Raw genomic sequence first — 27,949 nt, forward strand, 5'->3', positions numbered from 1 at the left:
ACGCATACTACATGAGATGCAGCATGCTATAGAAAAAGCTAAGTGATTCCACAACCAACAGATCAGATCAAAGCTCTGCGGTCCTGCAACATCTAGTCATGAATGGTGGTGGACACTCAGACGACTAGTCTGAAGAGATTCTATGAACATTCCTATCCTCAAAAATGGCAGAGCCCAGCACGTACAAAAGACCAGGCCGAAGCATTTGCAATCACCTTTACCCAGAAGTGTTGAATGGATGATCCCAACTTCACCTTCTCCTAAGGGCCCCTGCATCACAGATACATGTCTTCAGCCAATGCAATTCACTCCATGTGACTTCAAGGAACGGCTGGAGGTACTGGAGACAGCAAAAACTGTGGGCCTCGACAGTATTCCGGCTGAAGACTGGTGCTTCAGAACTAGCCATGCCCCATCCAAGTTGTTCCGGTACTGCTACAACGTTGGTATCTATTTGACAACGTGGTATGCCCTTTCCACAAAAAAACAGGAAAATTTAATCCAGCTAATTACTGCCCCATCACTGCATTCCATTCAATTATCAACAAGGTGATGGAAGTTGATGTTGACAGTACTATTGAGCAGAACTTAGGCAGCAACAGTATGCTCACCAGTGCATAGTTTGTGTTTCACCAAGGGCACTCTGCTCCAGATCTCATTATAGCCTTGGTTCAAACATGGAGGTTCAAACATAGACAAAAGAACTGAATTCCAGAGGTGAAGTGAGATTGACTGCCCTTAACATCAAGGCAGCATTTGACTGAGTGCATGTGACATCAAGAAGCCCTAGCAAAAATGAAATCAATCTAGCACAAAGGAAGATGTTTGTGGTGTTGGAGGCAAATCATCCAACCCCAGGACATTGCTGCAGGTGCTCCGTTGGGCAGTATCCTAGGCCCAACCATCTTCAGCTGCTTCATCAATCGCCTTTTCTTGGAGTCAGAAGTACGGATCTTTGTTGATTGCACGCTAATCCGTTCCGTTCACCACAACTCAGATAATGAAGTACATCATGCTCCTTGGAGCAAGACCTGGGTAACATTCAGGAATGGGCTGAGAAGTGATCAGTAACATTCATGTCCCTAAGAACCAGTTAAGGACCATCTCCCCTAACAGCGAATCTAACTACTTTTTACACTCAACAACATTACCATTGCTGAATTCCCTAGCAACAACCTTCTGGGCTTCACCATTGACCAAAAATACAATGGGGCCAACCATACACAAACTGTAGCTACAGGAGCAGTTCAGAGGCTGGGAATTTTGTGGCATGTAACTCACCTCTTGACTCCTTAAAGCCTGAGCACCACTAACCAGGCACAATTCAGGATTGTAATAGAATACTTCCCACTTGCTCAGATGAGTGCAGCTCCAACCATTGTTGAGATGCTTAGCAACAGGACAAAGCTCCCTTCTTGATCCGCACCACATCCACCATCTTAAGGTTTGCTTCTTCCACCACCAGCACACTGTAACTGGAGTGTCTACCATCTACAAGATGCACTGCAGCAACTTGGCTAAGACTCCTCTGACAGCACCTTTGCAACCCATTAGCTCTATTACCCAGAAGAACAAGGGCAGCAAGTGTGTGGGATCACTACAATCTGGAAGTTCCCATCCAAGTATCTCACCTTATAACTGACTTGTAAATATATCACCATTCCTTCATTGCTGCTGGCTCAATTTCATACAACTCCTGTGTGGGTATACCTACGCCACACAGATTGCAGTGGCTCAAGAAGTTTGCTTATCACAAGAATGATCCCAAGATCATGAGGGGCCTATAAAGAGTAGATAGGGAAAAACTTTTCCAATTGATGGAAGGATCAATAACAAGCACACACAGTTTTAAGGTAATTGGCAAAAGAAACAATGGTGATATGAGGAAAAAGTTTATTTCTTTCAATGAGTAGTTAGGATTGGAATGCACTGCCTGAGAGTTTGGTGGAGGTAGGCTCAACCAAGACATTCATGAGGGAATTGGATTATTATCTGGAAAGGAAGAATGTGCAGGGCTACAGGGAGAAGGCACGGAGGAGTTGAGGGTGAGTTTACTTTCCTTGTCTTACATCATTGGCAAACCGAGTGAAATCCTCGGAAAAAAAAGTAATTTGAAGGAAGCAGTTGTTGAAATGAGAGATCCTGGAATAGAATTAAAACTGAATCTCTGAATGATGGGTTGGTATGTCCAAAGGTCCGTCTAGTTCTTAGATTAACTTCAAATGTTTGTGCTCCAATCTGCTAGTCAATGCCTAAGTCTGCTCCAAATGCTTTTTCATAATTGAACTCAACCTCAGAAGAGTGACCCAATGCAAATGAAGAGGTTTGACTAACTGAGGTGGATTTTTCAGGATAGAAGTGGAAATGGGACAAAAACTTGGATGACTTAAATGATTGCCACAAGTATTATAACTTTTCGTCTGCTTTAGACTCTTGTGTTTTCCATCCAGTTGGTGGAAAAGCTGGAGCTACCTCTTCCAGGTATTTTTGCAGGCCTTTTCAGTAATTCTGTTAAGAGTTTCCATACAGAAACAAGATAAAGTTAGCCCCTTTGGGTTTGGAAAAAGGGCATTTTTTTTTAACAAGAACAGTTTCTCCCTGAGCCAGAATAATTAGCAAAGATTTTGAAGTAACCCCCCCCCCCCATTCCAACTTCTACATCAGATGAAAAATTAATCTTTCTGTTTCCTTGAAGGGGAGCACTGTAATACACCTGACTGTTTTTCTACAGATGTGTGCACTGCCTTATTCAGTGGGGCAATGTTGTTTTTAGAAATTTGGCCTCTGGCATGTTAAAATAATAGAACCAGCAAATGAGTTAATCTGTTTATTCCTTTTTGGTCTGAAACACAAATACTTGTTTCATTAAAAATGTACAAAGATACTTTTCATAACATTTTGGAAATGTATTTATTTTTAGGAATTGATTTATTGATGACGCCTGAAGAGAAAGCTAAACTCTATACAGCAATTGGATATAGTGAAACTGCGGTGGACCCAACAATGCCTAAAAGAGTATGTTTTATAAAATTACTTGTTCAAGTTTGTTCCTGCACAATCATTTGGTACAGCATAGTAAGTGAAATTATGGATGCTGTTGGATAATATTTTATTCCATAACCATTGCAGGCTTAACCTTTCAGGAGAGTTGATGTCCCTTGCTTTGCTTAACAATTGTTAAACTGAGGTTTTTTGTCATCTGAGTTGTTGATCTCCCATTGTGTTTTTGCTCATGGGCAAGAAAAATTTTAAAACAAAATTCTTCTTTCTTCCAACTCTTTCCACCCTGTTAACTGAAAAGGTAGCTAGAAGTATCCTTCTTGGGCTCCAGTTTCTTCAATAGCTTGCTCAGGTACATAATCTGGTTTGCTTCTGTAGAGGGTTTTGAGCCTTGCTAATGAGAAGTCTGGTGCGAGAAGCATTGAAACAGAGAACAAGTACTGGCACAAGTCCTGTGGTTTAAAGCAATACTGAATAGGGGACCAAAATCTGTAACACTCCAATATCTCTCTCTTTTTGTGACACGTAAACACCAATGAGGAATTCCCTTGCAGATTAGAACTGGTGTAAATGACTCTCTAGATATTCTCCTCTCGGCTGAAACCTGCGTAAGTGCCCCCTCTTTGAATTTGCTGGCATATGGGGAAGCATCACTGCAGACACATGGGCCCTAGGAATTAGCAGAGAGCATTATCCAACATGATGATAATGGATTCTCTCGTCACTTCGACAGATGAGTGTTCACCAAGAATTCCAATTGTTCGCTGTCTAGGTTGGTGGTGTCTCACATGTGATGTTAAACCAAATCTTTATTTGTAATGGGATCTGCAAACCTTACATATGATGTCAATGTTGGAGGGGTTGCTACTGGTTTTGCAATGTTCTCACTTGTCTGCAGGGCCCTGCCTCTGTTCTCCTCAGATGTTGAGATTCCTTGATGACAGAAATGTCCTTATTTGGATCTGTTATGATCCCGGGATGAGACCCCCAATTGATGTGATCCTGGGATGAGACCCATAATGTTTTTGTATTTTTAAGAATCCAAAAACTCAGATATTTACACAAATAAAGCCACAAGGTTCATGGTTTAAATCAAAAGAATTTTACTACTCAAGAACCAAAGGACATGAATGCTAATGCAGACACACTTAACTAGTCAGTTATGTTAAACATAATAAAAGCATAATGAACTCCCATTACTTATAATCTAAACCAAACTCTTTAAATCACATTATCTTCTACACCCATTAGACTTATACCCCAATAAACTCATGTCAGTTGCCTATCAAAAATTAGAAGATTAACTGCTTGATCTGAGTATTGTTTTGAAGATTTTTATAAGGGTTAAGATTTCTTGGGTCTTCCGCTTACTTTTAGCAAGAGTTTCCCTTCAAATCTCCTCCAGCCATTCTATAGTTGCAAACTCTTCATTCAATGCAAGGTGACTGTAGCATCTTGCGTCGGGTTGGAGCTTTCCTGGTCCTAGTATTTTTTAACTCTGGAGTTTGGCATCTAAAACTTTCTCGGACTCTTGTGCTGAGTTTGGTTATCCCAGACGTTCAACTTACTATTGGGAGCCCTTCGGTTAACAAAAATTTTAAACTCCGATAGCGAACACAAAATTTCAACTGAACTCTATTTGAGAGAGATATTTTCTCTTATGCAGCCAGCTTGTTCTCAAACCTCAGTCCTAAAACTTAGGTCACTCCTGAACAGCTGAGCTGTTTACAAAGCACTGCTTGGTCCACAGTGAGCCCCAGGACTAGTGCCAGCACTTTTTTCCGAACTAAAGTTTTGCTGCTTCTAGCACCAGTATCAATATGTGGAAGACTGTTTCATCAGAATCCCATTTCTGAAATCTGCAAGCATAGAATTATACAGTAGAATCTTAGACCGCAGAAGGTCAGTGGCCCAAATTGCCAGTGTCAGCCCTGAGAAATAGAATTAATTTCACAGCGCAGTTTGTTCCCCATAATTCTACAAATTAGCCCTCTTAAGTATATGTCTAATTGCCAAGCTCCCATTGAACCTGATACCGCCACATTTGAGACCGTGCAGTCTAGACCTGAATTCTTCATGTTTGTTCTAAAACTGCTGGTGTAGTAGGATATAATTGTGGAAAAAGCAGCCACGCATAAGGCAGCCAGTGGGATAAGATTTGAGGCAGGATTTTTCGCTCGGCATGCAGCCACATACCCGACATGTCCGAGTGTAAAATAGCACATGATGACATCGGGTGAGCGTCTCAATGCTATCGCGCACTCATGTGATATTTCAGTCAATGGGCATGCACGAGCATTGGCAGCACACCCGCCAACAATTAAGAGTTGGCCACTAATGTATTCATTAACCTGGATTTTTCCCTGCCTGGCCAATGTTATGATTGGCAGGCGGGCGAACCAGCCAGGCAGCCTTTGGATATTTGAGGAAACCTCATCCAAGGGTGGGATGAGGTTTCTGATATTAATTTTTAAAAAATGTTTGGGCAGAGTTTTTATAATCCATATGCTTAGGTGAGTGAGTCCGATGTGTGGACATGTTTCCCAGCCACTTCCAGGCCCGTCCGCCGCACCTGCCCGACAACCTCAAAATTCAGCCTTTGGTTATCTTTTTGGAGTGCCATATAGATGGTTTTTAGGTATAATTTATTCCTAGTCTGTTTCCTGTCTGCTAACCAATTCTCAATCCATGCCAATATATTACCCCCAATCCCACGTGCTTTAATTTTACACACTAACTCCTTATGTGGGATTTTATCAAAAGCTTTCTGAAAATTCAAATACACCACACCCACTGGTTCTCCCTTATCTATTCTGATAGTTACATCCTCAAAGAACTCCGGAGGTTTGTTAAACATGATTTCCCTTTCCATGTATTCACTGGAGTTTAGAAGAATGAGAGGAGATCTAATTGAAACATAAAATTCTGACAGTGATGGACAGACTGGATGCAGGGATATTTCCTCTGGTTGGGGGGTCAAGAACTAGGGGTCACAGTCTAAGGATACGGGATAGACCATTTAAGACTGAGATGAGGAGAAACTTTTTGACTCGGTGGTGAACCCATGGAATTCTCTATCACAGAAGGGTGTTGAGGTCATGTCACTGAAAAGATTTAAGAAGGAAGTAGATAGATTTCTGGACTCTAAAGGCATCAAAGGGTATGGGGAGAGCATAGGAGTACAGCATTGAGATAACGGATCAGCCACGAACATATTGAATGGCGGACCAGGCTTGAAGAACCAAATGACCTACTCCTATTTTTGATGTTTCTATGTACACAGATGACACCTAGCTCTATGTCATCACCTCTTTCGATACCTTCATTGTCTCTAAATTGTCATGCTGCTGGTCCAACATTCAGTCTTAAGCAGCAATGTCAATTTCAGCAACTTCAACTAAATATTGGAAAGACTAAAACCGTTGGCTTTGGCCCACTACAAATATGTTCCCTGGCCACCCACATTATCCCTCTCCCTGCTCACTGCCTGGAATTGAACCAGACCATTTGCAGCTTTGATGTCCTATTTCATCCTTGGATAAGCTTCCAATCACAAGGTTGCTCCAACACCATGGCCACTTCCTTCCATCTAATCTGGCAACATCTCAATTTTAAAATTCTCCTCTTTGTTTTCAGGTTCCTCCATTAGCCCTCACCCCTTTCTACCTCAGTTACTTTCTCCATCCCTTCAACCCTCTGGTATCTTTGCGTTCTTCCTATTTAATTTTAAATGTAGTGTTGTTATGACAGACTTTTTGAAATTGAATGAACATTTTGCATACATTGTAAAGTAAATAATTACCACTGTTTTTGATCTTATTGAATGCATAGTATGAAGCAGTGAAAATTTCTGTGAAGCTGGTTAGCATGTCCATTTCCATTAGAGAAGAAAGTGACAAGCCAGAGATTATGAAATTTGCTGTGATTGACTTGAGCACCATGCTGACTCAGAGACCAGGAGCACAAGCAATAAAGTAAGTTTTTATGACCTTTTTAACATAATAACTGCATGGGTTTATTCAATTTGAAGCAGATCCTCTATAAATATATGTGACCATATACAGTTAGCCTCTCTATGGATTTTCTCTTGTTATTCCACTTGTAAAGTACGCCAAAGCAAAAAGCTGAGCAAAATTTTAATTCTGATTCTGAAGTTTGTTTATCAAAAGTTCAGTACAAGAAACTGACATTACATTCTGCATAACATAAACTTACATTCAAGAACTGTAACTTACCGTTACTCTGGACTCTCTTATTCATTTCTTAAATCCCATTTACTATTAGGTTTTTATTTATCAAAATTTTAATGTAACTGTGCCTCAGTAACTTGAACTTTACCCGAGTTCATTTACGTTCACATTTTGGCTGCCGAGCTGGACCCAAGCCCATAAATCTTATTTGCAGTTTTTTTTTAATTGCTTTTCTCTTTACCCCTTCATGAGTCCTCTTTGATCATCATGCCTCCTTCTGTTTCTCCACCCTTTGGTGCTCTGTTTCTCAATTCCATAGCCCAAACCTTCAGTATTCTACAAATTTCCAATTCTCTTCCCACAATCCAGGGCTTGACTCCATTTTATATAACCTACAGCTTCCATCTGTGCCGCTCTTAACATTCTCCAAAGGGCTCATTGCGGCACTTGCTGCTGGCTCGTTTATGAATGGCAGCTCCAGTTGTCCTATTTCACTTTCTCATCGAATTTCCTATCCAATGCACCTGTTGGAGGTTAATCTGGCCAATCTTCTTTCTGCTCAACTCATTCATTCCACTACTGAGTCTGTGGACTCTGCTTTTACCACCCTTCTACACATTTCATTCCAGAATGTCTGTTCATTTGTGAACAAGAACCTTGTCCACCATGAACATGTTGTTGATAATTCCATGAACATGATGGTTTTAAAGGGACAAAAACCAAGAGTGCTGGAAAAGCTCAGCAGGTCTGACAGCATCTGTGGAGAGAAAGACAGAGTTAATGTTTCGAGTCCTTATAACTCTTCTTCAGAACTAAAGAGAAGTAGAAATATAGTGAAATATATACTGTTTAAGGAGGGAGGGGCGGAACAGGTGAAGCTGGATACGCTAGCGATAGGTGGAGCAAAGGGGAGATTGCAAAAGTTGTCATAAATAAAAGGTCAAAGGGGTGTTGATGGTGGTGGTACCGGTTAAAGGAGCTGCTAATGGTGAAATTAAGAGTAGAGAGCAGAATGAGCAAGTGACAGATAGCCCTAGTGGGGGTGGGGTGGGGGGAGGGGACATTGGTGGGAGAAAAGATCAAAATAGGCTAAATGGTGGGGATAAAACAATGAATAAAAACAGAAATAAATTTAGAAAAATAATAAAAATAGGTGGGGAAAAAATGTCTTTCTCTCCACAGATGCTGCCAGACCTGCTGAGTTTTTCCAGCGCTTTTTGTTTTTGTTTCAGATTTCCAGCATCCGCAGTATTTTGCCCTTACCATAGTCTTATGGAAACCTGACTGAGGGATGATGACACCTTTTTTCATTAATGAAGCCTCCCCGCCTGGCTGTTCTACCACTTGCCCTGTCAAATGGCTGTGGTGATGGTGCAGCACATGGCCAAATCTTACCTTGGCCTGATCCCCTACTCCTCTTTTGTTAACCTTCTTCCATCCATCTCACCTCACGTTCAAAAATATTCATTCTGCACTCCCCTCCCAAGTATGATAATTTCACTGCTTTCTTCTCTCAGCCTCTGCACCAAATGACTTTACATCCTCAGGAACCCCCATCTCAACTAATCATGCTCTTTCTCCTCTGAGTTCACTGCACCCATATCCTCCCTAAATCTCTCCCTCCATGTGAACCGACCCATACTCACGGCTGCCCTCTTGACCGTACCGTCTTGTGTGATCTTGCTAGTCCTATCATATTACTTACAGATAAGGCTATTTCTGATCACTTCCTCGTATCATTCATCATCAAACTGTTCTTCCTGTATAAACACTTGGAAATAAAACTGCCCCCCCGATTCACTTAGAGCTACTCTTTCACCAACCCACCTTTGGCCCATTTGTTTGCTGCAACATTTCTACAGCCAGTGACTTGTTCAGCTGCACCCTCAGTTCCACCTTTGCCTTCATCCCTAATAAACCCATTTACTCTGTCTCACCCTGATTGTTTCAGCCCTCAAATCGGCACCCTTAAGCTCAAGGGATGCAGACTTGAAAGGATAGGGTGGAAAATTGGTTTAGTTATCCATTGCCAGATGTTTCTGGACCACATAAAGCACTCTCTCTTCTGCCAAAACTGTTCACTATTCCAGGATCATCCTGGAATGCAAAGATAACCCTGATTTATTTTCTTCACTGCAAGCTGTTGTCTTAAAACCCCTCCCCACTGCCTCCTCCACCCTCACCTCCAACAAGTATGATGAGTTCGTGGACTTGTCACTGTGATCGAGAATGGATCAGCTGACTCTGCTGATTCCTTCCTTTCCAGTAGTCTACTGGGCCAAACTTCCTCAAGTTTCCTGCTGCCCTAACCCTGAACATTCTAGTTCCTCTCTTATCTCCCCTCATTCCCTCTGTAACTCATATATTATTGATAAGAGCTATTCATGCTCCCTTGACCCTATTCCTACTAAACCATTGACGACCCAACGGCCCCTCCTGGTTCCCATGTTAGCTGATATTGTTACCCGTTCTCTCTCTTGGGTGTTGACCCTCCTTTGAACCTGCTGTCATCAACCCTCTTAAAAAAGCAACCCTTGATTCCATGTCACTGCAAACTACTGCCCCATCTTCAACTCCACTTTCCTCCCAAATCCATGCCCATCTTTTCTGGAACACTTTTGTTTCCATCTTTGCTACAGTTCTGAAACAGCTCTTTCAGGATGTCATTTGTGACATTGATGTGACTGTGATTATCTCAGACTATCCCTACTCATCCTTCTTGACCTGTGTGCAGCCTTTGACATGGTTGACCACATCATCTTCCTCCAATACCACTGTCAACTAACTGGGTTGGTCTGCTCACTTCTCATTTCATTTTTATCTATCAAATTATAACCAGCATATCACTTGCAAAGGCTTCTCTTCCTGCTCCCGTTATCTCTGGTGACCCCCAAGGATCGATCCTTGCCCTTGTCCTATTTCTCTCCTACATGTTGCCCCTTGGTGACATCATTTGAAAGTACATGCAAGTTTTTACATGTATGCAGCTGACACTCAACTCTACCTTACCACCTTTCTCAACCCTTCCACTGTTGCCAAAATATCAGACTGCTCCTCTGACATCCAATATTGGATGAGCAAAAATTCCCTCCAATTAAATGTTGGAAGACTGAAGACGTTGTTGGACCCTACTCCATTCCTCACTGCTGATTTCATCCCTGAGACTAAACTAGTCTGTTTGCAATCTTGGTGTCACATTTGAGATGAGATGTGGGACATTGATCTGTGGCATCACTGGCTTCTTATTTCGGCCTGCATGAGCTTTACCTCTCTTTCAGCTCATCTGTCGCTGAAATTTTCATTCATGCCTTTGCTACCTCTAGACCTGACTATTCCAACACACTTTGGCTAGTTTCTCATATTCTACCCTCCATAAGCTTGAGCTCATCCAAAACTCTGCTGCATGTGTCCTTTCTCACAACAAGTCCTGTTCACTTGTCACCCTGTGCTTGCTAACTTAAATTGGTGCTTGGTTAAGCAATACCTTGACTTTAAAATTCTCATCCTTGTTTTCAAATCCTTCCATGGCTTTACCCTTCCCTAACTCTAACCTCATTCAATGCACAACCATCTGAGATAGCTGCGGTCTTCTAATTCTGGTCTTTGAGCAACTCTGATTTTAATTGCCCTCTCATTGATGGCCACGCCTTCAGTTACCTAGGCCCTAAGCTGTGGAATTCTCTCCCTACACCTCTCTGCTTCTCTACCTTGCATCCATTCTTTTAAAACACATTTTAAAAACCTACCTCTTCAAACAATCTTTTGTCATTTGTCCTAACTGCCTGGATATTTGCTCCTGAGTCTGGTACATAAAGCCTGGAAATCGGGCTCGCTGCATCCGCCTTGGGGAAAATGGTGTCCTGGATGGCGGGTATCTTTGTTCAGGGGGAAGAGTGGGGTGGGGGAGATGTGCAGGTGTAGGGTGGATTTGGACCACCGGCCCTGGACCCTGATTGGTGGCAGCCATAGGGGTTACTGAACGCCAAGGTGGGCTGTTTATAAGACCCACCTTGATTCTCTGGAACTTGGTCCTAGTTGTTTTCTTTAAACATTAGGACCTCTACACCTCGTCGTTCATACCCCCTCAACTGCCACCTGCTCTCCATGCCCATACATGCCAACCCATGCCCATGGCTCCTTATAGCTCCTATACCAACCTAGTCCCAACTTATGCCAACCCATGGCTCCCACCCACTACCTTTTCTATTACACCCTCAATGCCAATTCACCCAGTATCTACCATGGAGCCATGCTGAGATTAAATAAAACAAAGTCCTAAATATCTTTTACAGATTGCACTATACATATTCCCCTCCAGTATTAATCCCCTAATAAAAACAAACATTTTGTATTCATAACCCCATATCAGAGACAGTTAATCCTTTAATAACTTATTTGAGCTGTCAATCAAACTGTGAATGTACAATCCTTTCACTGTAATAATGATAGGTTGTGGAAAGCAGTGAAGCATTAATAATGCTATAATGACAGCACTTAAGTTTATGTCAACAGACAGCAACGAGAGGGAAAAACATACTTGACCTCATCCTCGCCAACCTGCCTGCCACAGATGCATCTGTTCATGACAGTGTCAGTAGGAGTGACCACCTTGTGGAGACGAAGTTCCGTCTTCACATTGAGGATACCCTCCATTGTGTTTTGTGGCACTACCACCATGCTAAATGGGATAGATGTCAACAGATCCTGCAACTTGAGACTCGGCAACCATGAGGCACTGTGGGTCATCAGCAGCAGAATTGTACTCTGCCGCAATCTGGAACCTCATGATCTGGCATTTCACCACTCTACCATTACCATCAAGCTACGGGATCAACCCTAGTTCAATGAAAAGTGCGGGAGGACACGTCAAGAGCAGCACCAGGCATGCCTAAAAATGAGGTGCCAACCTGGTAAAGGCACCATACAGGACTAGTGTGCCAAACACCACAAACAGCAAGCGATAGACAGAGCTAAGCGATTCCACAATGAACGGATCAGATCTAAGCTCTGCAGTCCTGGTACAACACAAGGCTATTGTGCCAAGCACCATAAATAGCAAGTGATAGATAGAGTTAAGCGATCCCGCAACCAACAGATCAGATCTAAGCTCTGCAGTCCTGCCAAATCCAGTCATGAATGGTGGTGGACAGTTAACTCACTGGAGGAGGAGACTCCACAAATATCCCCATCCTCAATGATGGACGAGCCCAGCACATCAGAGCAAAAGACAAGGCTGAAGCATTTGCAACAAATCTTTAGCTAGAAGTGCTGAATGGATGATCCATCTTGGCCTCCTCCAGATGTCCCCAGCATCATAGATGTCAGTCTTCAGCCAACTTGATTCACTCCATGTGATATCAAGAAATGGCTGAAGTCACTGGATATGCAAAGGCTATGGGCCCTGACAATATTCCTGCTACAGTACTGAGGACTGATGCTCCAGAACTTGCTTCGCCCCTAGCCAAGCTGTTCCAGTGGCATCTGCCCGGCAATGTGGAAAACTTCCCAGGTATATTCTATACACAAAAAGCAGGACAAATCCAACCTGGTTAATTATGGCCCCACCAGTCTCCTCTTGATCATCAGTAAAGTGATGGAAGTGGTCATCAACAGTGTTATCAAGTGGCACTTGCTTAGCAATAACCTGCTCACTGATGCTCAGTTTGGGTTCCACCAGGGCCACTCAGCTCCTGACCTCATAACAGCCTTGGTTTAAACATGAACAATAGAGCTGAATAGCAGAGGTGAGGTGAGAGTGACTGCCCTTGACCTGAAGGCAGCATTTGACTGAACGTGGCACTAAGGAGTCCTAGCAAAACTGGAGTCAATGGGAATAGGGGGGGAAAACGCTTCGCTGCCTAGAATAAAGAAAGATGGTTGTGGTTGTGGAGGTTCAATCATCCCCGTTCCAGGACATCACTGCAGGAGTTCCTCAGGGTAGTGTCCTCGGCCCAACAATCTTCAGCTGCTTCATCAGTGACCTTGCTTCCATCATAAGGTTGAAAGCAGGAATGTTCGCTCATGACTGCACAATGTTCAGCACCATTCACAACTCAGATACTGAAGCAGTCCATGTCCAAATGTCGCAAGACATGGTTTGGCTTGAGCTGACAAGTGGCAAGTAACATTCGTGCCAGCCATGACCATCTCCAACAAGAGAGAATCTAATCATCACCCCATCACAGTCCATGGTATTACCATTGCTGAATCCCCCACTATTAACATCCTGGGAGTTATCTTTAACCGAAAGTGAACTGGACCAGCCATATAAATACAGTGGCTACAAGAGCAGGTCAAAGGCTAGGAATCCTGTGGTGAGTAACTCACCGCCTGATTCCCCAAAGCCTGTCCATCATCTACAAGGCACAAGTCAAGAGTGTGATGGAATACTCTCCACTTGCATGGATGAGTGCAGCTCCCACAACACTCAAGCAGCTTGACACCATCCAGGATGACATCCCACTTAATTGGCATCCCATCCACAAATATTCACTCCCTCCACCACCATTGCACAATGGCAGCAGTGTGTACTATCTACAAGATGCACTGCAGCAACTCACCAAGGCTCCTAAGACAGCACCATCCAATCCCATGAGTGCTATTGTCTAGACAGACAAGGGCAGCAGGCACATGGGAACACCACCACCTGGAAGTTCCCCCCCCCAAGCCACTCACCATCCTGGCTTGGGAATATATCGCCGTTCCTTCACTATTGCTGGGTCAAAATCCTGGAGCTCCATCCTAACAGCACTGTGGGTGTACCTGCACCACATGGACTGCAGTGGTTCAAGAAGGCAGCTCACCACCACTTTCTAATGGTAGTTAGGGTTGGGCAATAACTGCTGACCTAGTCAGCAACACCCACAAGGTGCTAAACAAATACAAGTTGTTATTGATCTCAGCAATAAAAGAACTATTATATTTCATAACTCGTTGATCTTCTGCATCTGCAGTTATAACAACCTTTAAGTTTGTTCCTAATGATTAATTCTTTCATTTCCAAACTACTTGTTCAAGACTTACAAGTCTGCACTTACCTGTTTGTTTTGCCATTATGTTTGAAAATAGTTATCACATTGGCCTGTTCCCAATCCAGCAGCACTTCCCCTTTATTTGCATGATGACTATCTGCACTTGTTGATTTTTGTCACTAATCCAATTCTGCTTTCTAAGTTTCTCTGCCACACTCCACCAGTGTTCACCCAATCCCTTGCTTTTTACAACCCATCACCTATTCTTTTGCCACTCCCTGATGCCCAGTTCCTGGTTGCTTTGTTATGAAGTGGTTGATTACATCATAAGCTGTTCAATTTCATCAAGTATTATTGTAGCTCATGTGTGTCCCACCACTTTTTGAAACTCTCAGCTTAGCTTCTTATAAAACTTGTCCTCGATCAGCATGCCCTCTCAACTATGATCATCCTTTCTAAGACGCTTGAATACTTAATTGCCACCTCGGTCTCTAACTAACTTGCAAACACACACTTCTTGGAATCCTTGCCAATGCTCATCTCACTGATCTCTTAAACCCTTCCACGATGGCTGACTAACCAGAAATTCCATTAACGAGCTGAGTTCCATTCACCTGTTGCCCCTATCCTTATTGACCCTTCTTACCTCCCTATCCCCAGCAATTTTGTGCCCATTCACACTTAGGCATGAAAGAGATTTTGGAGGAAGGACACTAAGTAGTAGACAGCTAACAACTTTTGATATTTTGATTTTGCACATATCTCCCCACATTCCTCTGCTTTCCTTTTGCTGAACCTATTGTCTTTCTGATTGCTCTCCTATATCTCCCATGCTTCCTCTCTTCAGTGAAACCTGCTTTTTACTTCCCAAACGTGTTCTTACCCCACAAAACCTAACCCTGCCAAACAACATATAGTTCCATTTTTTTTGATTGTACGTGGGATGTGAGATTTATTGGCAAGACCAGCACATATTGTCTGCCCCTAATTGCCCATGAAGGCGGTGGTGAGCCACCTTTTGAGCCACTGCAGTCCATGTGGTGCAAGTACACCCACAGTGCTGTTAGGAGTGGAGTTTCAGGTTTTTGACTCACGTGATAGTGAAGGGAGTGGCAATACAGTTCCAAGTCAGGATGCTGTGTGACTTGGAGGCGTCCTTGCAGCTGGTAGTGTTCCCATGTGTGCACTGCCTTTGTCCTTCTAGATAGTAAAGGTTGTAGGTTTGGAAGGTGCTGTCGAAGGAGGCTTGGCGAGTTGTTTAGTGCATCTTGTAGACAGTGCACAGGAGGAAAGCTGTAGACTGCAGCAACATATCAATGTACTGGTTAAGTGGGCAGAAAAGTAGCAAATGCAATTCAGTCCAGAGAAGTGTGACATAAAGCATTTGGGGTGATGATTCTGTCTCCAATTTATTTTTTTGCTTTGTGCCAAAAATATCATCTATCTCCTTCAATTTGTTCATTATTTTGCCACTTTCTATCTGTAACTTCCTCTAGCCCTACACATGCTCAACCCAGAACTCTGTTCCTCAGACCCTAGGTTTAATACCTTAATTCCCTGTCATTTGGTTCTACCATTGGTAGCTGTGACTTCAGCTGCCTGGGCCTCATTATGGAATTCCTTCCCTAAATTTCTCCCCTTCCTCTCCTTTTTAAGATGCTTCCTCATACCCACATCTCTAACCTTTGTTTTTGTTAGGCCATCCTAATCCCTTTCTGTATGCTAATTCTGTATGCTTATCAACAATAATTAAGCATACAGATAACAACTAACTTAAATTTTTCAAGGCTGATTAGACCTCGGTGAATTTTGAGGTACCTCTTTTAACACAGGCTTCTAAAATCTTCTTTACATCTTTCTACATGACAAACCTTATGTTTCTGTTACCATGTCCATATTTCCTTATGGTTTTCTGAAGGGTCCTGAAATATTTTTCTGCATTAAAGATGCTATATGCATGCATGTTAGTTGTTATGATTGTTGCTGCAGGCAAGATCAGCTAATTTCACCCTGGTTGGAACCAAACTTTGACCTTGCTGGACTATTTAATGATGCTCATGGAAGCACAAGGGGCGGAATTTTATGCCAGTGGGATTTTATGATCCGGCCTAAGTCAATGGACTTTTGAATAGCTCGCTGCACTTTACTGTCCTGCCCCCGCCGTGACAGGGCTGTAAAATTCTGCCCCATGTTTGTCAAAAAATTGATTTGGAAATTCATCCTGATGTAATGTTGTGTGAAAGTCTCATCCTTTCACAGGAACATCTACCAAATGATTATTATTCAACAGGCTAGAAAAATGGCAAACGGCACTCATATATACTAATCTTGCAAATTTAAATATTTTATGGGAAGCTTCATAAATTTAGAGACAATTCCATTGAACTCAAAGCTTGAAGTTACAGTATTATATATTTTTGAGATATTTGGCAGCATTTTTAATTTCTGATTTAAGATTCATAATGTGGGTATAACTCAATTTTCTTGCCTGATGACCTACAAAAAAAGCTGCATCATCAAAAGATTGAGGTTGAACAGAGGCTCAACAATCCCTCTGACCTCGTGGTCTCAATGATGACTGTTCTCACTACAGAAATAACTTCTATTTATATAGTACCATTTAAAACATTACAAGGCACATCACGGAAGCATTATAAAGCAAATATTTGACACTGAGCCACTTGAGACATTAGGTCAGATGACCAAAAGTTTGATCAAAGAGCTGGTTTTAAAGGAGTGTCTTAATTGAGGAAAGAGTGGGAGAGGGGCAGAGAAGTTTAGATGGAGAGGGATTTCTAGAGCTTAGGGCCCTGGCAGCTGAAGTTACAGCCACCAATGGGGGAGCAATTAAACTCAGTTGTGTAAGATACTAGAATTAGCAAAGCGGAGAGTTGTGGGCCTGAAGGGGATTACAGAGACAGGGAGGAGGAAGACCATGGAGGGATTTAAAATGAGGATGAGCTTTTTAAAATTGAGCTATTTATTTACTGGAAGTCTGTGTAGGTCAGTGAGCAACTGCAAACTTTAACACCAGTTTTGCAACACTTGCATCTTTCACTACTGGCCTTCTCTAGATAGCCTAGATTTGAGCAACAGGGCAAATTCACAAATCAATTGAATTATAAATCAGTTTAAATTTTGAACAGTTTAGTTGGGCATCATTTTTTTTTTAATTTTAATTTATTGAAGTTGTCTTGTTGGAGACACTGCAGAATAGCACTGCAGAGTAATCTGTGCCATTGTGTTTAGTGTTTTTAAGTTTATAAGTTATGGAAGACGAATAGGATTCACAGCGTTTACTGACACTTACTGAAGTTTTAATAGCTAATTCTGTATGCTTATCGACAATAATTAAGCATACAGTTAACAGCTAACTTAAATTTTTCAAGGCTGATTAGACCTTGGCGAATTTTGAGGTACCTCTTTTAACGCAGACTTCTAAAATCATCTTTACATCTTTCTATATGTTATGCCAGCATTTGTTACCCAGGCCTACTTGTCTTTGAGAAGGTGGTGGTGAGCTGCTGCCTTGAACTGCTGCAGTCCATGTGGCGTAGGCACACCCAAAATACTGTTAGGGAGTTCCAGGAGACACTGAAGGAATGGTGATATAGATCCAAGTCAGGATGGTGTGTGGCTTGGAGGGGAACTTGGAGGTGATGGTGATCCCATGCATCTGCTACCCTTGTACTTCTGGTTGGTAGAGGTCACAGGTTTGGAAGGTGCTGTCAAAAAGGCCTTGGTGAGCTGTTGCAGTGCATCTTGTATCTGGTACACACTGCTGCCATTGTTGCCAGCGGTGGAGGAAGTAATTATTTAAGGTGGTAGATGGAGTGCCAGTCAAGCGGACTGCTTTGTTCTGGATGTTGTCAAGCTTCTTGAACATTGTTGGAGCTACATTCATCCAGGCAACTGAAGAATATTTCATCACATCCCTGACTTGATCATTGTAGATGGTGGACAGGTTTTGGGCAGTCTGGAGGTGAGTTATTCTATCCCAGCCTCTGACTTGTTCTTGTAACTACAGTATTTACATAGCTGGTCCAGTTCAGTTTCTGGTTAATGGTTATACCCAGGAAGTTGATAGGGGGAAAGTCAGCGATGATAATGCCATTGAATGTCATGGGGTGATGGTTAGATTCTCTTGTTGGATATGGTCATTGCCCGGCACTTGTAATACGAATGTTGCTTACCATTTATCAGCCCAGCCTGAAAGTTGTCCAGGTCTTGCTGCATATAACCATGGACTGCTTCAGTATCCGCAGACTGGTGATTGGTCCTGAACGTTGAGTAATCATCAGCAAACGTTCCTATGCCTGGCCTTTTATAATGGAGGAAGGGTTTTTTTAATTCATTCATGGGATGTAGGTGTTGCTGGCTAGGCCAGCATTATTGCCCATCCCTAATTGTCTTTGTTCAGAGGGCATTTAAGAGTCAATCACATTGATAAAGTAGCTGAAGATGGTTGGGCCTAGGACACTACCTAAGGGATTCCTGCAGCGATGTCCTGGGAATTCGATAATTGACCTGATTATTCTGCCATTCACACTGAGCAAATCTTTGTTTCTTTACTACAACCATTGTCATTCCCTTTGCCTTTACTGCCATGAATACTTTTGTCAGCTAATCTCTTTGCTTTCCACAGTATCACAAACCTTCCCTTTTGTTCTCCACCCTCTTCCGTCCCTTGCTTAAAATCTATTACATTGTTGTAAAAAACCCATCTGGTTCACTCATGTCCTTTAGGGAAGGTAATCTGCCATCCTGGCCTGACCAACGTGACTTCAGATCCGCAGTAATTTACCCTTCAGTTTTGAAGAAAGGTCCTTAACCTGGAATGTGTTTCTCTCTACACCTGCCATACCTGCTGAGTATTTTCAGCATTTTCTGTTTTTATTACTGGTTAAGAGTTGTACTGTATAACTTGCACATTAATTTTTATTATTGTGTTATCTTTGAGGGTACCTTTTTTTTGCAGATTTGAAGTGATGATAAGTACACTTGAAGTGACAGGACTACCTCAGAAAATAGGCAAGCCAGCGCTGCTTTCTTCAAGAAGTGTTATGACTGAGAATGAAGATATTCTGCTCAGAATCATGTTTGAAACCAATCCTTTGGACGAAAGAGCTGATCAGCGGCTGAAGGTGGACTCGCGCCCACTAGAAATTGTGTATGATGCGGTGAGTGGAATGCACAAATATATAAAGTGTATTTTTAAACTAGTAAATAAGTTGTATTGGCTACTCAACTAGTTTCTGATTGCTATTTCAAATTACTGGAGTAGAATCATAGAATGACAAAGCACAGAAGGAGGCCATTTAGTCTCTTGTGCCTGTGCCAGCTCTTTTGTAGTACAGTCCATTCTTGTTCTTTCCCCATAGTCCTGTAAAAATGTTTTTCCTTTTGAGTACTTATGCACTTCCCTTTCAAATTTTACTAGTAAATTTATTACCCTTTTGTCAGTGCATTCCAGATCCCAATGTCTTTTTTTTTAAAAAAAAAAGCTGCCCTATCCCACCACTGGGTCTTTTGCCAAGAACCTTAAATCAGTGTCCATTAGTTACTGACCCTTCTACCACTAAAAATGGTGTAACTTTATTTACTGTATCGAAATGCAAAAAACTATTATTTGTAATGGTGACCATGAAACAACTGGTCTGGGATAAAAATCTGTATGCTTCACTGATGTCCTTTCCCATTCTGTCCAAATGTGACTTCAGGGCTATGGGAATGTGGTTGATTCTTAGCTGTCCTCTGAAGTGACCTAGCAGGCTACGCAGTTGCAATCAAGATGGCAGCTCACCACCTCCTTTCAAGGGCAGTTAGGATTAGGCAATAATTGCTGGCCTTCCCAGTGATGTCTCCATCCCTTTAATCACTTAATATCCTGTTATCCTTCCCTGCTCCAAGGAAAACAAAAAAATCTGGAATTAAAAGCCTAATGATGACCTTGAAACCATTGTTGATTGTCTTAAAAAAGGCATCTGGTTCTCTAATGTCCTTTTAGGGAGGGAAATCTGCTATCCTCAACTAGTCTGCCTACATGTGACTGCAGATCCACAGTAATGTGGTTGACTGTTAAATACCCTCTGAAGTGGCCTAGCAAGCCACTCAGTTGTATCAAACCGCTAAAAAGTCAATTTTAACAAAAGGAATGAAACCGGATGGAACAGGTCTAGCAACTCGAGACTGGGTATCCGTGAAGTGCTGTGGGCCATCAGCAGCAGTAGAATTGTACTCGACCACAATCTGTAACCTCATGGCCCGACATATCCCCTACTCTGCCTTTACCACCAAGCCAGGGGATCAAACCTGGTTCAATGAATAGTGCAGGAAGGCATGCCAGGAAGAGCATCAGGGATACTAAAAATAAGGTGTCAACCTAGTGAAGCTATAACACAAAACTGCTTACGTGCCAAATAGCATAGGCAGCAAGTGATAGACAGAGCTAAGCGATTCCACAACCAACGGATCAGATCTAAGCTCTGCAGTCCTGCCACATCCATTTGTGAACAGTGGTGGACAATTAAACAACCAAGTGGAGAAGGAAGCTCCTCAAATATCTCCATCCTCAATGATGGAAGATCCCAGAACATCATGCAAAAGACAAAGTTGAAACTTTCACAACAATCTTCAGCCAGAAGTGCCGAGTGGATGATCCACCTCGGCCTCCTCCAGAGGTCCCCAGCATCACAGATGCCAGTCTTCAGCCAATTCATTTCACTCCACGTGATATCAAGAAATGGCTGAAAACACTTGATAGTGCAAAGGATATGGGCCCTGACAACATTCCGGCAATAGTACTGAAGACTTGTGCTCCAGAACTTGTCACGCCCCTAGCCAAGCTGTTCCAGTACAGCTGCAACGCTGGCATCAACACAGTAGTGTGGAAAATTGCCAGGTATGTCCTGTACACAAAAAAAAAGGCAAATCCAGCCCACCCAATTACTGCCCCATCAGTCTGCTCTCCATCATCAGTAAAGTGTTCAATGGGGCCATCAACAGTGTTATCAAGTGGCACTTGCTTAGCACTAACTTGTTCACTGACGCTCAGTTTGGATTCCACTATGGCCATTCAGGTTCTGACCTCATTACAACCTTGGTTCCAATGTAGACAAAAGAGTCAAACACCAGAGGTGAGTTGAGAGTGACTGCCCTTGACATCAAGGCCGCACTTGACTGAGCGTGGCAGTCAGGAGCCCTAGCAACACTGGAGTCAATGGGAATTGGTGGAAACTCTCCACTGGTTGGAGTCATACCTAACACAAAGGAAGATGTTGTGGTTGTTGGAGGTCAATCATCTCAGTTCCAAAACATCACTGCAGGAGTTCCTCAGGGTAGTGTCCTAGGCCCAATCACTTTCAGCTGCTTCATCAATGACCTTTCCTCCATCATAAGGTCAGAAGTGGGGATATTCGCTGATGCTTGCACAGGACAATGTTCAGCACCATTTGCGACAATTCAGCTACTGAAGCAGTCCATATCCAAATGCAGCAAGACTTGGACAATATCCAGGCTTTGGCTGAGAAGTGGCAGTAACATTCGTGCCATACCAGTGCCAGGCAATGACCATCTCCAACAAGAGAGAGTCTAAATATTGCTCCTTGACATACAATGGCATTGCCATCACTAAATTCCCCATTATCAATATCCTGGGGGTTACCGTTGACCAGAAACAGAACTGGACTAGCTACATAAACACTGTGGCTACAAGAGCAGGTCAGGCTAAGAATCATGCGATGAGTGGCTCGCCTCCTGACTCCCCAGAGCCTGATATATATATATATATATATATATATATAATATAAAAACAAAAAACCGCGGATGCAGGTAATTCTGTTTTTGTTCTGCTACCATCTAGATGGACAAAGGCAGGAAATACGTGGAAACACCACCACGTGAAAGTTCTCCTCCAAGCCACTCAGCATCCTGACTTGTAAATATATCACTGTTCCTTAACTGTCACTGGGTCAAAATCCTGGAACTCCTCCCTAACAGTGCTGTGTGTGTACCTACATAGGGATTGTAGCGGTTCTAGAAGGCAGCTCACCACCACCTTCTCAAAGGCAATTAGGGATGGGCAATAAATGCTGGCCTAGTCCATGATGCCCACATCCTGTGAATGAATTAAAAAAGCTTCTCCAACAATAACAATGACAACTTGTATTTATATAGTGCCTTTCATGTGGCCCTAAGGCATTCATAGAGTCATTATCAAACCAGATTTAACAGAGCCAAATAAGGAGCAAATAAACGAAAGTTTGGTCAAAGAGGTAAACTTAAGGAGTGTTTTAAAGGAGGAAGGAGAGGAAGGGAATCAGAGTTTAAAGAGGGACTTCCAGAAGTTGGGGTCTTGGCACCTGAAGACGGCCACCAATAAAAATCAATGATGCTCAAGTGGCCAGAAGTGGCGGTGCATAGAAATCTTGGAAAGTTGTAGAGTTGGAGGAGATTACGGAAATAGGGAGGGGCGACACCTTGAAGGGATTTGAGAGCAAAGTCAGGAAGGAAGCAGTTTTGTTCCCTGAGAATAGTTGGCCACGAACAGTCTTCCGTGCTGTAGATGGAGATATGCTGAATTCCTTCAAACATGAGTTGAAGCTGTCTTTAGTTACAGGGTTATCGCCTCCTACAAAATTTGGGCACTTCGGGGATTTCCAGGACTAGCTCTGATCATGTAAATGGGTTGCAGGGGGATTTCCCAGATTTTTTTTTATCCCCAAATTGACCTGGGTTTTCTTTTTTTTCTCTCAGGAGATGACATGTTTTGGGTAGAGTGGGGCATGGATATGCTGTGATGCAAGGTATCACATTTGGATGGGACAAGCTGGATAGACCAGAGGGTCTTTACCTAATCGTCATTGTTCATAAGTTAGTTAAATATGATTTTTTTTTTTCCATGCTATCTATCATAGCGCAGAGATGGTGGGAGCGGGACCAAGTGGACTCCTCTGTTTCTGTTCCACCTCCCTCAGCCAGCTGAGAAAAGTGAAATCTAGCTCACGGCTTTGGCTAACAATTTTTGATTCCAAAGCATTGCGCCAGATCCCTTCCCATTTCACTATAGTTGGCCATCCTCCAATCAAGTATTTTTATGCTTAATTGCTCTGAACATTAAATGATCACTGCTCCTTAAATGCTCTCCCATTGAAACATGCTATCCTTGCCCCACTTCATTCATCAGAATTAGATCCAGCACTATTCCCTTCCTTGTTGGAGTGGAAACACACTGATTGATAAGTTCTTGCCCACATTTCAGGAACGCCATTCCCCTTTGCCTTTACGCTGTTATTATCTCAGTCCATATTAGGATAATATGGAATTCCCCCATAATCACTACTGTTCTCGTAACTTTCCAGATTTTGACCCTTTACCCTCCCCTTCACTATTTGGGTAGCCTATAGTTTACATTGAGCAGCTCTTCTATTGCTCCTTAATTCTCTTTCTTTTCCCCCTCAACGGCATATAACTAATAACTAAATGTAGTGGGGAATTGGAGATCTTTGTGATTCTATTCTGATATCATAATTTAGTGGTTATGCTGTTGTCAGCAGTCCCTTGATTCACGCATAACGTCTACTCAGGATCACAAGTTTCTGCCATGGGTCGTCTTCTGACTGAGAAGCCAATTCTTGACCCACAGATCTTTGGGAACAAGAGACAGGATGTCCCAAGAAGTAGTGGGATCTGGAGTGCAGGATTTGTTTCCTTTTCTTTCATTCTCTGCTGCTGCTCTGCCTCATCATTAAGTTATTGTGACTCAGTGTGATGCAGCTGGATGGGCAAGTTTTTGCCATTTTGAACAATTAGCAGCAAGCTTCTCCCAGTCATAAATGTCAATGCTGTTGTGCTTCAAGGAGAGCTTCAGAGTGCCTTAGAAATTTTTTTCTCTCCTCCCCTGCAATTTTGGCAATTTGAGAGTTGAGAAAACAAAACCTGGCTTGGGAGATGCTTTTTGGCCATCTGGACATAGTGTCTAGTCTGTCATAGTTGATTTTGCAGGCGTTTTGCCTGTTGGTGTGGAGCTGGCTTCAAGCAGGATGCTAGTGTATGTTTGGTCCTCCCATTGAATCTGGAGGATGCGGAGGAGGCATTGCTGATGGAATTTCTTTAGCGCTCATGTGTTGCTGATGCATCATCCAGGTCTTATTAGAATACAGGAGTGTGGTGTGATGACAAGTGCAGAAGACTGAGCTGGCGCAGCTGATCTGGTATTGCAACCCCTCGTTAATGATGGCCTTTTGAGACCACCAGCTGTCATGTATGCCTTGACAGTTTGTGGATGATACGGTGTCATTGCTTACTGCACCAGATTTGCAAGTCACTCTCGGTCTCTTCAATTTTGCATAGAAAAAACATGACCTGTCCTTGAATGTTGCTAAAAACAAAACTCCATATATCAACCTGCATCTCATCAGCCCAATATTCCATGTATGTTGAAGACAGAGACTCTGGAATATGTTACACGTTACCCCATACTGCACTAGCACCTTGAGGTGAATTCATCATGGCAAGTTGTGAAACCCAAGTTGTTTATTACCCTGCCGTTGCTACCCACTCTGGCCTGTGTCTGACTTCTGTCTCATGATATGTGGTTTTTCACTCTGTAGAGAATCGCATGGCTCAGCCTTCGTTGTGAAAGGAGCAACTTAAGGAGAAGCTACTTCACATAGTTCTCCAAATTACCTGACACAAATGAAGATAGTCATGATTGTTCGAAGCCAATTATTGCTGGAGGAGTTCTTCAAAGAAGAATCCTGAAGCTAACCATTTTCAGCTGAGTCATTAATAACCTCCCCCTCTCAAGTCAAGAGTGAAGTTCTCAACAGACAATTCCATAGTGTTCAGCTTCATTTACAACTTTGATAATGAAGTAGCCCATATCAGATGACAGCAAGACCTGACAGCATTCAAACCTTTTTGAGCTAAAGCAGAAAACATGCAGGCCATACAAGTGTTAGATAATGACCAATGACCCCTCTTTTTTTTTTCCATTGTGCACAGCCTGTTCAGTTCATTGTGTGGTACCCTTTAATTTTTTTGTGTGCAGTCTTACATGTGTGGCACCTTACAGGGAATAGGTTGTGAACAGGCAGTGCAGTACCTTCTGGGTTGCTGCATGGCTGCACATGTGCACAACTTAGAGGGCAACATTGGAAATTACTATCTCTAACAAGGAATGCTCAGTATTATAATTGAACGTGGAACAAGCTTGAGGGATTTAATGGCCTACCCTTGCTCCTATGTTCATAAGCATTGCTCTCTGATCTCCATCATAAACATCTTGGGGGTCAAATTTTAATAGAAACTTATCTGGACCAACCATAGCAACAATATGGCTACAAGAGGCAGGATTAAAGGCGAGTATCCTGATCTGGGATTTCACCGATTCTGAATGATTTGGGAGTCCTGACTCCATCCCAGGGTTTCCAATTTTCGGGAGTGCCTTTTGAAGGCGCAAGCTGTTTCGGGTCAAAAGCCTGCACCATCACTCTCTACCTGGCCAGCTCATTGTGAGGATAGGCATGCCCCAGTCCTGTGCAATAATCAGAGTCAGGCCAGGTTTTCGATGAGCCATGGCTCAGACACTTCGGGTGTGCATATCATAGACTGCATGAGGGGACCTTTTAAAAGGGTAGGTTCAAAGGATACACATGCCATCCATGTGAAGGTATGACATTCCCACCAAACAACCTCCTCTGATCCCTCATGCCCCCCATCCAAGGTATGCCCCCCCAAACAACCTCATGGCCCTTAGTGCCCGCATTCAGCCACTATACACAATGTAGAGCTAATGAGCTCTATTGTGACAGTAAGATTTTTTATTTAAACAAAGAGCAATATTTCCACTTAAACAAAACCTTTTTTACTACAGGGCAATAAAAGTGTCAATCACCTAAAGCCTTCAAAGTTTCAATAGTTGAAACTGCAAGCACTTGAAACCTCTTTATCTTGTGTAAATTAACATTGTGAAATTGACAGCATAGATCAGAGAGCCAGAGTTATTAACCAAGCAATGTTTACTCTGGGGCGCAGGTGTTTTAACACTCGAATGGATATCTGGGCTCTCCTCCAAGAATATGTAATGAAGCTTGGCTGAGATCCCAGAAATCTATCCCGGTGAATGGGCATGGAAGTGCCATTGCTTGGCATGGGCGGTACATGAGGGGCCATAGGGATTGTTTTAGGGGGGTATACATTCTCATGGAGGCATGAGGGGCCATAGCAGGTGGGTGGAGGGCATGAGGTGATATGGATGGGGCATGGGGAGTTTGGGGAGGTGAGGTGGTGTGACGGCTGGAGGGCTTTTCGGTTTTTATTTTAACTTGGATGAAGTCCCACAGAACCAAGACAGACCTTTTGAGCAGCCTGCTTTGGCCTCTGGCAGCCTCTGTGGTTGCTTCCCAACATTTTCCTGGGTTACCTGGCCTGACTCCAGCCTGCACCTGCTCCCACACAATGAAAATCCTGTCTTGTGGGCACTTTCTCCAGAAGTGGGTGGGCTGAGCTGGGAGTTTTCCTGACTCCTAGCATCTGCCTCAAGGATAAAAATCCAAGCATCTGAATTGAGTGTTTCTCTTACTGAGCCCTTCGGGACCTGTCCACCATCTACAGTGCTGAAGTTATGAATCTGATGGAAGTGTCAGTACTTGTACTTGCACTTACACAGATGAGTGCAGCTGCAACAAGACTCGAGAAATTTGACACCATTTGGGACAGCAACCCCTCTTGATTGCCACTCTTGTCTCTAGACTGGGCATCCAACATCTCCACCAGTGATATACTGTGTTGCACTGTCAAAAGCTTGGTGCTCAAAAAAGGTATTGGGCAGGAAAATCCAACGGAATAAGGCCTGCAGCAGTCTAGATATCATCACTATTTTCCAGGGACATCTAGGATGGTTGACAAATAAGCTTTGTCAACATCGTCCATAACTGTACAAAAAAGTTAAGCATGTACAGAAGGTGCAATTTCTGCACCAGATTTTTGGTAAAAGTTCATTACTGGATAGTTAAACATTAAGATTGTGTACAATTAAATACATGTTAGAAATAAGATATGATTAAAAGCAGCCAGGAAAAATCCACCTTTTTTATGTGCAAAATTCAGCTTTTAAGTCTAAAATTGCAGTAAACTTGTATTTGAAGACAGTTTGCTTTGCTAGCAACTTGAGAAATTTCTTCTGTTCATTATTCAATTGGTGCTGTTGCCACGATGGATAACACCACACTTTAGTAAAATGTTTATTCTTGAAGGATACCTCAAAGTAGTTTCAAACATCTTCAGCTGCTTCTTAAAGCCATCCTTTGATCATAAGGCCAGGAGTTTAGAATATTCACCAATGATTGTACAGCATTCAGTTCCATTTGTAACTCTTCAGATAATGAGGGCAATCTGTGCCCTTATGCAGCAAGACCTAGACAACACTAAGATTTGGACAAATAAGTAGCAAGTAACATTGGTGCCGCAAAAGTACCAGGCAATGACCACCTTCAGCAAGAGAGAATCTAACCATCTCCCTTTGACATTCAGTGGCATTGCCATCATGGAATCCCTGCCATCAACATTCTATATATTACCACTGACCAGAATCTTAACTGGACCAGTCATGTAAATGCTGTCACTACAAGAGCAGGTCAGAGGTTGCGCATTTTGTGACAAGTGACTCGCCATCTAATTTCCTAAATCCTAGCCATTAATGAGGCACAGTTCAGGAATGATGAAATATTCTGCACATGAAAATCTGAAGCTCCAATAACACCCAAGAAGCTGAATATTCCCAGGCAA

At 42.7% G+C, this 27,949-nt stretch overlaps 1 protein-coding gene across 7 annotated transcripts in view; it reads left to right on the plus strand.

The window, feature by feature from the left end:
- The window catches only part of vps13a (vacuolar protein sorting 13 homolog A), a 524,014-nt gene that overhangs the window by 95,893 nt on the left and 400,172 nt on the right, over positions 1-27,949 (plus strand). For all 7 annotated transcript variants that reach the window (XM_041186720.1, XM_041186723.1, XM_041186721.1 and 4 more), the window contains exons 16-18: positions 2,921-3,015; positions 6,832-6,974; positions 19,140-19,341. In XM_041186720.1, coding sequence (XP_041042654.1) covers positions 2,921-3,015; positions 6,832-6,974; positions 19,140-19,341 — 440 coding nt within the window. The remainder of the gene's footprint in view (positions 1-2,920; positions 3,016-6,831; positions 6,975-19,139; positions 19,342-27,949) is intronic.

The sequence above is a fragment of the Carcharodon carcharias genome, chromosome 4 (genome assembly GCF_017639515.1).
Source record: "Carcharodon carcharias isolate sCarCar2 chromosome 4, sCarCar2.pri, whole genome shotgun sequence".
In the NCBI taxonomy this organism is placed as follows: domain Eukaryota; kingdom Metazoa; phylum Chordata; class Chondrichthyes; order Lamniformes; family Lamnidae; genus Carcharodon; species Carcharodon carcharias.